The sequence below is a fragment of the Aulostomus chinensis genome, chromosome 6, assembly GCF_037954235.1.
Source record: "Aulostomus chinensis isolate RoL2024-O1b breed Wild chromosome 6, RoL_Achi_v1.0, whole genome shotgun sequence".
Classification (NCBI taxonomy): Eukaryota; Metazoa; Chordata; class Actinopteri; order Syngnathiformes; family Aulostomidae; genus Aulostomus; species Aulostomus chinensis.
In genome coordinates, this window is record NC_141325.1 from 2,581,046 (window position 1) to 2,595,355 (window position 14,310).

Here is a 14,310-nt window from a genome sequence, read left to right on the forward strand (position 1 = left end):
GAAGGCTTGAAGGTAAATGATGAACGTTACGAGTATATCTGAGTACTGCTGATGTTTGATTACCTTGCCGTTGTTGTACTTTAAACCTTCAAGGCAGAGCAGAGTTTTGGTCAGTTGCATTGAAGTTGTTTGGCCACTTGGTGGCGCCAAATACGTGTTTAACCTTCAGGCCCCTGTAGAGAAAAAGAATCCAGCAGGTTGCAGTTAAACTGACGTCGCCCCTGCTTCATGCACACTCTCATCACACAACTGTGTGTGTGTGTCTTCTTTTAATATATTTTGTCTTTGTTCTAAAGTATTTTGTCCTGTAGGTTTTGTATCAAAGATGCTACTACATTACTTGTAGTACTTGAGCTGCTGAAGCTAAGAAATACTACGATATATGTATGCTGCTATACATCCAGCACTCTAAAAGACACCAAACACAGCCAACTGCTTATTTTAAACGTTTTTATTAACTTGCTCTTTTGGACACAACTAATTCATGTATAAACAGTTTCTCTATTCATTTGTAACGGTCCAAATACAAATGGAGGAACACGGGAAGGAAACCAGACGTCGAGTATTTACAGGAGGACCCGCGAGGGCCCAGCGGTCAAGGCCAAGCAGACGTCAGTCAAACAGGTTCAACTTCATCCTCCCAGCTCGTACCTTGAACATACGTGTCTGATACAAATGTGTATAAAAATAGTTCAGCCAGTATCTGAGGACTAGAGAAGCATGTTATGTACCAAGTACAAAATTAAATAACAATAAAATAATCGTAAATATTGGCGTGAGGACACGACTACGCATAGACACGTATAAATAAAACAGAGAGAGGAAACTTTTAATGGTAAGAAAAGTAAAATAGGAGTTTTTTATATGACGTGAGGGGGTTGCAACAGAAATCCTCAGTTCACATTATTCAACCACAAAAAATCCATTCACTTTTCTGACTGAACCACCAGGGGGCAGCACAACCACACCAGAGCAGAGAGGTGTGTATGTTGGGGAGGGGTTTAGCCTAGCTCATGTTAGCAGCAGCAGCAGCATCAGGCTGGTTCCACAATGATCATCGGCAACAGGAAACACACTCTTGTCCCTCTCAGGCTTTCGTCGCGCTCCATTTGTTCCGAGCACACGGAGGCTGGAGAGGTTCCCTCCATGAGAACGTGTTGCTTCTGGGTTTAGAGAATCACAGAACTCTACACAACACAAACTAATCCATAAAATGCATCCGGCGCATTTTTTTTTTTTTTGTTTACACATCAAAAACTTCAGGAAGATGATACAAGAGTTACACAAGTCTCATACAAAAGGAAGGAGACGGAACAAAAACAAGGAACGCTGGCTAGCTCGGCGAGGAACAGTGCTGCGGGTTCTCTGACGAGAGAATGCTGGTGTGTGGAACCAGAAAGTTGAGTTAGCTAACCAGCAGCTAACGCGTTGCCGGGGGGAACAAACAACCCCAACGGCTCTGAGAAGGTTCACCGGGGCTTCACGCGAGAGAGAAGCATGTCCAGAGTTTCTTTAGCTTTTTTAAAAAAAACACTACAAAGTCATAGAAAGAGATGGAAAAAGAGCCGTCCTGAAATATACAGCACAGAGAGGAGGAGGAGGAGAGGAGGGCCTCATCCAGGAAACACACAGATCCTCGCCAGCCTTGTAGAGATTGTCGTTCCCCTTCCAACACGGGGTTACTTCGTTCAGATGGCGGCCAGAGCAGCTCGCTCATCTGGGGGTTGTCGGTTTAGAGGGTTAAACTCTGCTTAGCAGAGTGGATCTGTGGAGAGGAGGAGAAGAAGAAGAAGAGGAAGGGATGTCAACGTCAAGAGTTTCTCTCTTCAACCATGGGGGGGTGGATGTCTGGGTATGTGTGTGTGTGTGTGTGGGGGGGGGGGGTGTGCATCGTATCTGCTCTATGATTGTTCACACACACGTCTCCCTCTGTGGTAGCGAGGCGCTCGTCCAGACCCTGGAGCGACGCCCCAAAACCACATTTGTGTCAATTAGAATTGAGTTTGTGATGCTGCAGGAGGAGGAAACTCCTCTGTCAGCTCTCTGGGGTCTCTCTCACACACACACACACACACACACACACACACACTCATCACACAACTGTGTGTGTGTGTGTGTGTGTGTGTGTGTGTGTGTGTTCAGAAGACGTGTGAAAATGAATGATGTCCTCTGTGTGATGAGCACTTGTGCGTCTAATGCACTTATTGAGAAGTGTGCAGGTCAGCATCACAGTGACCCACATCGCCGGCTGGAGACGAGGATGGGGGGCGACAACTGGGGTTGAAAGACTCCAAACCCCTGGGGGTGTGTGTGTGTGTGTGTGGGGGGGGGGGGGTGTTCATACACACCTCAGAGACTTCCATCTGTCCTTCTCCATGTTGTTCTCAGGACCTTCGCTCTCGTACGACGCCAAATACAACGCTGCAGGGAGACAAAGCAGACGCGTCAGTCGTTGTTCACTGTCAAAGCTTCGGGGGGGGGGGGCAGTGAGGACCCTCCTCCTGCTCCTCCTTGCTCCTCCCCGCTCCTCTCACCCCGACCTCCTCCTGTATCTGACGGTATTCTAACGTCTTCGCGGACTAAACAGAAAACATTGAATGAAGGGAACTTGGCGGATGTTTTTGGGAGCCACGTCCGAGTGTCTACGTGGTCGTGTGGACCATTGACTCTCGGATGAGTGTTTCCTGTCTGGCAGCTGATGGAGAGCACGCGGGGGTTAGGAAGCGCTCACGGCCGATTGGTCACACAGACCTGCCCGTCTCTCTGATGAGCTGCTGATGGGAGCGAGACTGAAACTATCGGCTTTGCTGGAGTATGAGAGGCGATAACCAGAGCAGGAGGGTCCCCCCCCCGTCGCCTCCCCCCGTCTCTGTTCCATCAATGACCTGCGTTGTGGTCACCGGGTTGTGTACTCACCGTCTTCAGTGAACACCGGCGCAGTCAGCAGGTACTGCAGGATCTTGCGATCCTTCTCAAAGGGGCACTCCACCTTCTTCCAGGTCATGAACTCACTCACTTGCTTGGCGAGTTCCCAGAATTTCTGGAAAAAGGAAACCAAAAGACAACGAACGGCGGTTAATTTTCAGGTATCAACGTGTTGAGGAGCCTGTCGGGACAGCACCCCCTGAGCAGCGTCTCCTCTCCTGGACCCGTTGTTTCCTACAGTGCATGAGAGTCAACCCTTGACGAGGCCTTCATCAACGACAGGTTCCATTCTCACGCTTTGATGTTGAGCTTTCTGAAAGGTCTCATGGAGAGAAAATTCACTCCTTCGTTGAGTCGAACCTTGAGGCTCACTTGAGTTGAGTTGTTGCTTTTTTCACCTGGAAACTGAGTTTGTCCGCATGCGTCTGCCCTCTGACTGTGCTCCAGCTGGATATCAAACATTAGATTTTACGTGAAAATGTTTCTCTCGTTGTGGTAATAACCTGTGTATCGCGTCAATAAGCTCACTCTTGGCGGGTCGCTGCAGTTCTACTCTGGACTGTGGCTGACGTCAAACCTGCTCATGACAGGAATAAAAAGCTTCAGCAGCTTCTAAGGATAGAATTCAGCCTCAAAATAGCGTCTGATTCAGTGCGAGTGTGACTGCGGGTCGGTGGAAACTCTGATACGTCAGCGGTCAGTGTGTTTGTGCCCTGGAAACAGCTGAGCTGAACACACTCAAGTCGTAGTTCCTCATTATCTAACCGTCTTTAGGGAAGTTGACAGACACAGCGGCCGCGCTGTTGCCACGAGTAGTAAATACAGTAACATTTCAACACGAGGCTTCAACTGCGTGGCGAGGAAACTCCCCCTTCACAAGAATTTCACTTCACCTCGAAGTTGACGTGTCCGCTCTGCAGCCGGTTGGAACATCCCTCATTGAGGAAGTAGATGTCTTTGATGAGCAGGCTGAAGAAAGGGATGACGATCTGTGGGAGAAGAGAAAGAGAAAGGGATTAATTCAAGTTGGGACGTGTGTGTGTGAGTGTGTGTGAAGCTGGAGGGCTTTCCACATGAGACTCCCACGCTGACTCAAAACGAAATGGACCAGTATTGACTAAATATTTGTGGTGACAACAGTCCTGTCAGCAGATTTCCAATTATCAAGACATTTTCATCAGAAAACGACGCCCACCAGTTTCCCACCGCGGCGGCTGCAACACGCGCTCCACACCGTCACCCTTTAAAATGGAGAAGTGGCACTGAAAAGGCGAGGACATGTTTTCCACAGAAGAAGAATTCCCCTTTAAAATCCCCTAAATAATTCATCTCCAGCGCAGTGTAATGATTCAGGTCACTGCACGCCGTGGCTGACGGAGCGGGGCAAGGAGGCTCAGACGCTGCTTCATCATGCGCTCTAACAGCAGATTCAAACGCAGCTCTGGCTGACAACCGTCAGCGAGCTGGTGAGGGGAGACCAGGCACGGCGACCCGTCGAGACACACGCCCTCTCTACTTCAGAATGATCAGTTCATGTAAATGTGACATAATTACACGTAGAAGCATCACTTCCTGTTCTACAGGCACAACGTCATCGGCTGGCCTGCCTAAATGATGAAATTTGGTAAAAAATAATTCGTTATTATGAATGAATGAATAAATGGTAACATTTCTGAGTTTCGACCTGTGTGTTTGAGAAACACCTCGTCAGCACAGTGACAGCCGACTCCTTTGCTGTGAGAACCTCGTGATCTGCAGCAGGTTGGTGAAGTTCCTCTGTTGATATTCCCTCTGATACTTTTTTTTTTTTTTTTAATCTGGTGAGAAATCTAAACTTCAGCGGCGGATTTCACCTGGGTACCAGGTCAGCATGCTAACGGGCTACAAGCCAGCTAACAGGCTACCGCTGTCTCTGCAGCTGTCAACAAAATAGGCCTGTACGTCCAGGCTGGTCATCCTCCTCTTGTCTGACGAGGCGGTGAAGACAACGCTGTGTCTGTGTCTCTTTCTGGTCTCCTGGGTTACCGGGAGCCTGCTACTGTCAGAGAAGATGATTAAGCAACGACCTCAGAGAAGCCAGAGAACTCGGCCCTCAGGTACATGACATCATCAATGACATCATGACAGTGACTCAGGTGTTCAACACACAAGTTTACTTTGACCCAATTGCTCTATATGGGTGGTCAGAGGTCAAAGGTCAAGGTCTCTGAAGTAGAGGCCCGCAACTTTGAGACTCCTGGTCCTGGACATGAGAGAGATGAGTTCGGTCCGTGTGAAAGTTTGAGAGACGAAATCTGGATATCTTTTGACTAAAAGCTGAGTTTTAATGTGGGCAGCGATGATCTGGGAGTAAAATGCCTGAACAGATTTTTATAAAAATTTTAACAGATCAACAGGAATCTGCATGAAATGTCTCGAGTTATCGCAGCACAGCTGCATCATGTGACCCGCCGCATCATGTGACCCGCCGCATCTGCTTGAGATCAGCTGCCTGGCATTCAGTTCAAAAATGTCATTTCGAGCAAACAAACATAACCGTTGCACTTCTCAATATCGTCACGGCAACAGGAGCAAAGTGAAGCTCGAGTGTTGTCTTCCTGCGACAGCGATGGGTGGGTGCCTGCAGGGCCATAAACAACCCCCCCACCCGCCCTAACAGGCGAGGTCACAAGAGCAAGAACATACCAGACTTCCTGGAACTTTCCGTTTCATGACCCCGACCTCTTGTCCGAGTATGTTTGCATAACTGAGCGGCAGAAAACATCCGTCACAAACCTCCGGGAGCTAGAAACAGAGCTGAGCTCGCCGCCTCTATAAAAAAAACTATTATTTAACATCTGATGACGTGCGGAGACACTAACCACTGATGCTTGGCAACACTCGAGTTCAAATTCAGTCGAGGCGGGCAACTCAAGAGGCAGCAGAGAACGCTATGTGAGCTGGCAGGCGGCCATGTTTTCTTTTCCCTCCCTTGTTGAAGAGAACACGTTTGAAGAGGAAGAAACCAGGACCCTCCTCATCTCATGACCCACTTATAGCTTGACCTCCGTGACCCTGCTGAGCTGCGCTCTTATGCAACCTCTGTCCCCTGTCCAAGTCCACTCCGATGACTGTTGATGGCGTAAACACGCTGGGAACGCAGCGCCCAGACGTGAAAAACAATCAGCCCGACCCTGGTTTGTTTTTCTGGATTCTTTCCCTCCACATCCTCCAAGTTCCTCGCCACAGTCGCTGCAGATTAAAGTGACGTGATAATCATCTTTTACATAACGGTTATCAGCTCAAAGTGTCGCCGCAGCAACAGGCGTCACTGAAGCAGCTCAGTGTTTATTCTGGAACATTACATGTGATCCGTCCGGCAGCTGTAAAGTGCTCTTCAGCGAGACACCAAACCCTTGGCGTTTTCACGGGAAGAGGCTCTGGGTATGAGTGAAATGTAAACTCCAGTCTGGGGCGCAGATGTTCAGATTTTCAGGGGTTACATAAACGGAGGCTGCTGGACGTGTCACTATACAAGAAATGTTGGAGGGAAAACTCAGTCCTTCCTAGTCGAAAATTTCCAACTCGAATCATTTTCGCACTGGTGGTAATTTGAGCCTGATTACATCTTTATTTATGTACTTCACTGCTTTTAAAACACCAGCATGTGGATCTAAGGTCACCCGTCAGGTTCTGTCCAGCTCGGCGCAATCAGGAGACAGTGACAGAAAGTGGGCTCTACTTCTGGGTTTCTGACTCCACTCTTGCGTTCGCAAAACCGCCCTGACGTGTCCTGCACATCTCATGTGCACTCATATTCAGAGCTTTATGGTAGATGCACTGAGGCAGCGTTGAGGCCTCACCTTCTCCCTGCTGCTGTTGGCGGTGATCGACCTCTGAGTGGCTCCTCTCAGCGCCGTCCTGTAGTTGTAGAAGTTGCTGGAAGGATCCATTTGGTGCTGCAGAGAGACAAGCAGGCTAACGTCACTTTAAGATGCTTCACACAGTCAAAGGCGACCAACAGAAAGGACAAAAGGCCTTGATGGGTGAAGGAGTTGTGGACATTTCCTGTTACAGAAAGTTCCTAGTTTCAGGAGAGAGGAACTGACTGACACTGTTGCACATCTTTTCAGAGTTATTTGTTATTTTCAGCTCGATTGTGTCAGGATTTGATCGGTTATCTTGTTTGGGGTTGTGGACTGTTGAGAGACAAACATCTGTCATTGGTCCATTGCTCAAGGAACAAACTTCCTTCTCCGACTCAAAAACACTTGTAGGAACTTAGCAACTGGAGCTGCCCGCGTTGAGACATCGGCTTGTCACAGTCACGGGACGGGGGAGTCACAAGGTGGGTGAGGATCATCTGTGGCCTGGAACCCAGCAGCAGCAGAGGAGCGACTGAACTCCGAACAACCGTCACAACTGATGAAAAGTTCAAGATGAAAATGAGGCACAAAGGGACAAACAGACTAGAAGGAACTCATCAAAGAGGGGGAAGAAAGTGAAGGGTGAGGAGGTGTGAGAGCGATGAAGAGAACAGACAAAAGAGAGAAAGACGGAGAGGAGCTCCACTGAGACACCCCCCCCAGAATTGAGAGCCTTTGAATGCTGCTGAGGGTCCCAGCCTGACTTATTTCCTTCTCATATCTCCTCTTTCAAAGGGCTGAGAGCAGGGAAGAGCTTGAGGCTTCTACCGGGTCTACAGGGAGGAGGGCAGGGCTGCGACTGATGGAGGTCCCTGGATGCCCCCCCCACACACACACACACACACACACACTGAGCTCCAGAAAAACGTGCTCCTGCTGGAAACTGAATCAATAAGATGCTGAAATAACTAAATGAAATACAAAAGTGGACGAAAAAGAAAAGGAAAGTTCTTCTGTCTCTCACTTTTCTTTCTGCAAATCCGACCCAAAAGTTTGAGGTGAAGTTTGTTGCCGCCTGAGCCGAGCGAGCAGGAGATCACGTGTGAATCAGACACGTTTCTATCAAGCGGATAAACGAGGCTGCACCATGGGGGTCCGGGCTGTCGCCACTTCACCAACCTCCTCTGATGCAACGCGTCAAAATGCCTCGATGGAAACACGACGACAGCCATCAGTTGATGTAACGTGGTTTCATCAGGCTGGTCTGAGTGTTGAGGATCAGGGTGGAGAGCAGAAAACGGTCCATCTCTGTGAGATCTGAATGAGTCACGGCTGCTCTCCCACTCACATCCATTTTTATAACACAACTGTGTTTTTATCTGCCATTGTTGTAACACTTAACCCGACCATTCCCCCTCCCAACCAAGGAGCCTTCCCACACACCGGTGGTTAGTCATCACGTCAAACACCGCACAACAACAGACATGCGAGTGTGTGTGTGTGTGTGTGTGTGTGAGAGAGACACTTCACCCAGACAGACTTTTCCCCCCTCCTGCATTACATCTTTGTGACTCCAGAGATGCAGACAGAGCCAGCACGTAGCATTAGCTTGAAGCTAAGGCTAACAACAGCCTAAAGTGTCAAGAAAATCACGCCATCTATAACTCAAGCGTCCAGCAGCGAACCTCCAGCTGTTTTACACTCCCGGTTCGCTGCTGGCGCTTGAGTTTATAGATGGGTGTTTTTTTGACACTTTAGGTGTTGTTAGCCATTAGCTTCAAGCTAAATGTACGTGCCTGGCTCTGTCTGCATTCTGGAGTCACAAAGTACTTCTGTGAGCTGAAGACACTTATGTTTGAGTACTTGAAAACAAAATACACTTTTTGGGTGGAGTATCACTTCAAAAAATATACATCTGCTTTACACAAACTTACTTCGAGGATGTCAAACTTGGCGGTCTTGACTTTGCTCCAGGTCTTCTTCAGCCGAGACACGGGACTCATGTTCATCCCAGCTGCAAGACGGACGCAACACGCAAAACAGAGACAATGAGAGAGAGATCGCACACAAACAAGGCCGCATTAACACATGGTATTTTCCCATTCAGCCAGACAGACGCACCCCCCCCACCCACACACACACTCCTATTGCAGTCCTCTTTTCAACCCCTCCATCCCCCTTTTCTTCTCTTGTTCCTTCTGATGCAGCGAAGCAAAAGGCTGCAAGAACAATGAGAGTTAACACACGCCTCGTTTCCCCTCCCAGCTCTCTGCTTCCCATATGGTAATCCTCTATCTGTGTGTGTGTGTGTGTGTGTGTGTGTGTGTGTGTGTGTGTGTGTGTGTGTGTCAGCCAGGGTCACCGTCAGAGCAGAACAGCAACATAAACAAAAGAGCTCGGATGTGTGATGAAATATAAGACTTCAACATCTCCCTTCGCTTCCCGGCAGACGATCTCAGTTTAATACGACAGTTCAGCTCTGCAGCAGCGAACTGAGTGAAAGTCGTGAGTGCGTCCGAACGCGTCGCACCTCAGGAGCAGCTCGCAAAGACACCAGAGTGTCAAGGTGTGAGCCGGCGGCGGCGGGATGCTCTCCATCCGGGGACGGATGCTTTTAAAGAAGAATCAGAGAGTGTCGATCCTCCTCGTGGTCATCCAGACTTTCTCTTTTCAGGGTTATTATGAACGTGGCGCTCTCCCTCCTCTGGTGGCGTTTTGCTTTGCTCGCAATCAAGGACGTTCTAGTTTTCACGGGTTTCAAATGCAACAAGAAAGGACATTTGCGTCAGCCGGTTCCGTTCTGTCGCTGTGTGTCTCAGGCCCATCCCACATCTGAGAGAACGACGAGTTTTGGAGCCTTTTTGTCAAATCTGACACTTTGAAGCTGCGATTGACTAAACAAGATCCTTTTTTGTGTTCATCGCTTTGCCAGTTTTAATCAATAAAGAATCATCAAGTTCAAGAAGTGACAGTTGAGTGAACGGCGTTCTGCTCTGCGTTGGTTCAGGGTGGGATTCTCCTACAAGCCTCAACCCTCTCGTGGTCATGACTGCACACCAGTAGAAGAAAACAAACAAACACGTAAGCACGCCTTTCCACGGTGAATTGCGACGACTCCCTTTAAAAACTAATAAATTAACCCTTCAGTTCCCAAGAGGCACGGCTGCCGGGGGGGATTTGCCTGTGGCGCTCTCTCTCTCTCTCTCTCCCCTCACTTAAGGGGGAACGACAGGACAGCTGGCGCTCCAATATCCTCTACTCGTCCTGATGACCCCCCCCCCCCCCACACACACACACACACACACACAGAGCACCACCACCACCATCATCCACCGATCCTCCTACACACACACACACCCCTCCCTCGTGTGCTCACACTCTCTCTGGTCAGTGCTGACCATCTGCCCCGGTAGTTTGTCCTGTGTCCTTGCCCCCCCCCCCCCCCCCCATGGGGAGCTTTAAGGCTCCGTGTGTTCATGTTATCCTCCTTTTTCAGAACACATTCAACACAAATCCCCACTTTAAGTCGTCGCGGTTGAGACGGTCGGTTCACACAGGAGCAGTGCTGGTTTACGCGCCTTGCTCAACGGCACAGGTCGCAACATTCAAAACCACAACACTCACAACACACTGACTTTTGGGAAGAGGAGTATTACAGCTGTAGAGGGGCGTCGCTCTCACGACGCAGAGCTGAGCTGCGAGGTCATAACGATGCTGGAGAAAAGGAGTTATCACGTTTCACATGCAGACCGTTTCATATTCACGGGTGCAACTGTGACAAACGGCAGAGCTTTGAACCAGCATCCCCTCTCACACTGGAATTTTCCAGAATGAAATGTGAGCAGCAAGTCTTCCTGTATTGGTTTTTCAACAATCAGGAGAGAACGAATCATTCAGAGGAGGCGGAGCGTCGATTTCTCTGTGTGTAACGGCCTAAACAGTCCACACTCCTTTATTCAGGTGGTGTTTGGCGTCAAGCTGGTGATGCGCCCCGTGCACAAGGGTCCAAACGGCGTTCACCTCACCATCAGAGGGCGAATCTGCGTGCAGTCGTTTACTTCTGTTGAGGACAGAAATCAGTTCTGCCATCGCATCGTCACGAAAGAAAAGAAAAGGTTTTAGTTCAACAGCAGGTCGGCCATCAGACCCAGTTACATCACACCCGCCGAGAATCAACCGTCACAGGAGCCGCAAATCGCGACGCTGCACCGGAAGTGTGACCGAGCAACACACTGGATTGACTCCGCCCATCCGATCTGATCAGTGGAAACGAGAGGAATCCAGACCGACGCCTGGGACGACGAACCGCTCCAGTTAAGAAGTGGACGTTAGAGTGGAGAAGAAGAAGAAGAAGAAGAAGAGGAAGAAGAACAACAACCCAGACTCACATATGATGGCCATGAGGGAGTTAAAGTTGCCGATGTTGAAGCATTCACGCGCCACGTCGATGAAGAACTCCACCACCCGGGCTCTGTGCTTCTTCTTCACCGGCTGTAAACGACATGACAAGCATTTGCAGGCCGTTAGGCCACACGTCGGTGCGCAAAGGAACTTTAGTCGGGTTTTTTGGGGATTTTTTATCTTTTGCCACTGATCTCTCTTTCCAAGTGTGACTATGATGTTTCGCTGATTACAGACCACAGATCGAGACCTCGTAGAAGAAGAAACAGTCTTTTAGGTTTTGCTGAATTTATTTACCAAATCATACCGTTTAATTTAATTCATACCAATAAAACCAAGCTAACTAGCGTGGGCCTCAGCGCCCTAAAGCAGCACAGAGGAGAGACGGACCTGTGTCTCCTTGTCTGCATCTGGGGACGATGGACAACAAGACACTTCCTAAAAAGGTAGCGTGGGTATATATGAATGTGTCCAATAAGCACGTAGAAGACATCCCCCAGGGAGCTGGGACACTGGAATAATATCTGCTGGATGAAGGGAGTAAGCATGGCCCTTTGTCCTGGAGCAGTCAGGGGGGGTTCCTGGTGTTGGATACTCACCAAGCAGATCTCTGTCGCCACCAGATAGCTCAGCCTGTTGAACCATTCCACGTAAGCCTCCAGGTTTGTGGCCTTCTTGTGATCGCTGAAGCAACTCTGCAACAACACCACCACCAGACTAACATTAGCATATCAGCTCATTCCTCAGCAGCAAGGAGCTCAAGTTTTACACACACACACACACACACACACACACACACACACACACTTTTTTCCAGGGCTCTTCTTGTCAACGCATCACTGAGCGTAAAAAATAAACACTTGGCGAGGTGAACCTGCTCAGCCAATCACACTCAACTTCACTCTACAAGCACAATGGAGGCCGATGTAATTCACATTAAGCAGCCCGGCCCTTTGTGTGGACTCCTCTTGATCTAATTCCACACATTCCTTTGGCCTTACGCCACTCGCCCCGTGTAGCGGTTCCCCGCCAGCAGATATTTTAGCATGCACACACGGAGGTTCCCTCTCTTCCAAGTGGCTCGTTGGGGGTACGAGGCTGACTGGCCTGAGGCACAAAAGGCAGCCTTAACCCCCCCCCCCCCCCCCATCACCTTAGTTCCAAAAAGCCTGTTGCCTAGCAGCCAAACACCAGACAAGAGAGTCCACTGGCAGACACACACACACACACACACACACACACACACACACACACCCCTTCCCAAACAAACCCGTGGCAGCCTTGGTTGCTAGGAGATGAGTTGCATGTATGCCCGTCTAATCCAGACACTGGGATGATTTGAGGAAATTGTCGGCGAGGTGTGTTTGTGTGTGCGAGGAGCGGATATTTCATCTGTCTGGGTATGGCCTGGCCTCACCGTGACCTGCACGTCGGCCTGTTGTGTAAACTTAACATCCGTCTGGGAGAGAAATCAGGCCGTCTCACTTCAAACCCCACCAGACGGAGACAAATTAAGACTCCACGCAAGGTTCAGGCCCAAATATTGCATAAGAACTGTGTAAGCTTCCCTTATCCGGTGACTTAAGCAGAGCGAAGCATCCAGACGTTACCTTATCGTTGTCCACGGGGTCTTTTTGGACGAAAGCTTGGATGAATTCTTCAGGTCCGATGTAACTTAGTCTCTCCTGAAAAAAAGAGGGCAAAAGGAAGACAGTCATCCCAGACTAGCATCACCTTGAAAGAGGTTTTTTTTGGTCGCAGAAGATTCCGACCACATTAGTTTATTAAAGAGCAAATTCAATGGCCCTGAGGCGTCTTTCTTTATGGTCGAGCCCATAGATTATTCTCTCATCTGGAACCTTCTTTTTCAAACTGACTCCATCCAACGTCAGGCTGACGTAATAAATATGAACCGGCGTTTAAAATCAGTGCAGCAGTTAGGGGGACGTGGGCGGGGCGGGGCGGGGCGTCTGGTTCACCTTAAGCTCCCCACCGATTTCTAATCCATCAGAGGTGTCAGCTGTCCCCTCGCTCACTTGGCCTCCCCAGCATCGATCTGGCCTTGCTCTCTGTCGGCCACATGCCAATACGAGTCATTGGAGGAAGTCGGGATGGTTGGTGAGAAGGTGACATTTACATCCTGACTGGGTCGCACCGGGCAGGACTAATGACTGCTTTCAACTGATTTTTGGAACACCGTGAATGTCAATCTTCTGAGGCGATTCAGTCTTTTTGCGTACATTCGTGCACACTTTCATCCAGAAGTCCCGGCACGAGTCCAGAAGCAGGAGCTGCCCGACGGACCTCTGTCAGTGAGAGCTGCTGCTCCTGGGCGGGAGGGCCGCTTCTACCCTTTCCTGGTCTACAAACTTCCTTTTATGTCTGTCACTTGTTTGGAGTTCGATAAAGAAGTTTATGTCTTTGAAGATAGACCTGATAGAAGGAGCCGACATGACATCCCAGCATCACAAGCTACACATGTGAATGACCTTGTGTGTTGTCTCTCACCAGTTCTATGTGCGTGAGCTGCTGGGCCACAGTGAAGGGGTCGTTGCAGATGGACAGTAAGTCTCTCTGGATGGCCGCCTGAGGCTTTGCCTTCAGAGCCGTCAGCCGTTCAGCCGCCGTGGCGTTGATCTTCACCAGAGCCTCCTCGTACTGGCTGAGCACCGTCAACCTCCTGATTAGACCCTGGCTCATCTGGCTGACCGCCTTCCTGTAAACCTGTTGATTGAATCACATGATGGTTTGTTTCACAAGCCTTCCCGTGAGATCCCTCTGAACTTCACGGCCTTTGTGTGACGTGGTTCTGCCCAAAGTCTGAGCTGCAGCTTTTTGGGATTAATCTGCAAACCACTGCTCTGTGGCTGAGAGTGATAACAACCTCAGAGGAATTTACAACACGCGTGTTCATTACATGTCAGCAGATTCTGCTGTAAACACGCATGTAAACTGGTGCCAGCTCGCAGCCCAAACCGCAAATCAACCCTCACAATGGGACGCCTCCAGTATTTATTTACAGAGAAGCATCCTTTTGGTCTCACACTGGGAGGGACGCTCACAGCACTGAGGCAGCTCCTTCCTGCTGGGGTCAAGATGGCCTCTCAACTCAAGAGGGTCGTAGCAGGGAAGAGCCCCC

General features: G+C 49.5%; 1 protein-coding gene across 2 annotated transcripts in view; it reads right to left on the reverse strand.

Annotated features, from left to right (window-relative positions):
* Nucleotides 1-451: 451 nt before the first annotated feature.
* The window catches only part of rasgef1ba (RasGEF domain family, member 1Ba), a 92,000-nt gene continuing 78,141 nt past the window's right edge, over nt 452-14,310 (reverse strand). For both annotated transcript variants that reach the window (XM_086205810.1, XM_086205811.1), the window contains 10 exons: nt 13,680-13,895; nt 12,782-12,856; nt 11,771-11,866; nt 11,159-11,261; nt 8,705-8,784; nt 6,768-6,863; nt 3,819-3,914; nt 2,917-3,040; nt 2,349-2,421; nt 452-1,765 (listed from right to left, as the gene is read on the reverse strand). In XM_086205810.1, the coding sequence (XP_086061936.1) occupies nt 1,741-1,765; nt 2,349-2,421; nt 2,917-3,040; nt 3,819-3,914; nt 6,768-6,863; nt 8,705-8,784; nt 11,159-11,261; nt 11,771-11,866; nt 12,782-12,856; nt 13,680-13,895 (984 nt within the window). In that variant the 3' untranslated portion in view covers nt 452-1,740. The remainder of the gene's footprint in view (nt 1,766-2,348; nt 2,422-2,916; nt 3,041-3,818; nt 3,915-6,767; nt 6,864-8,704; nt 8,785-11,158; nt 11,262-11,770; nt 11,867-12,781; nt 12,857-13,679; nt 13,896-14,310) is intronic.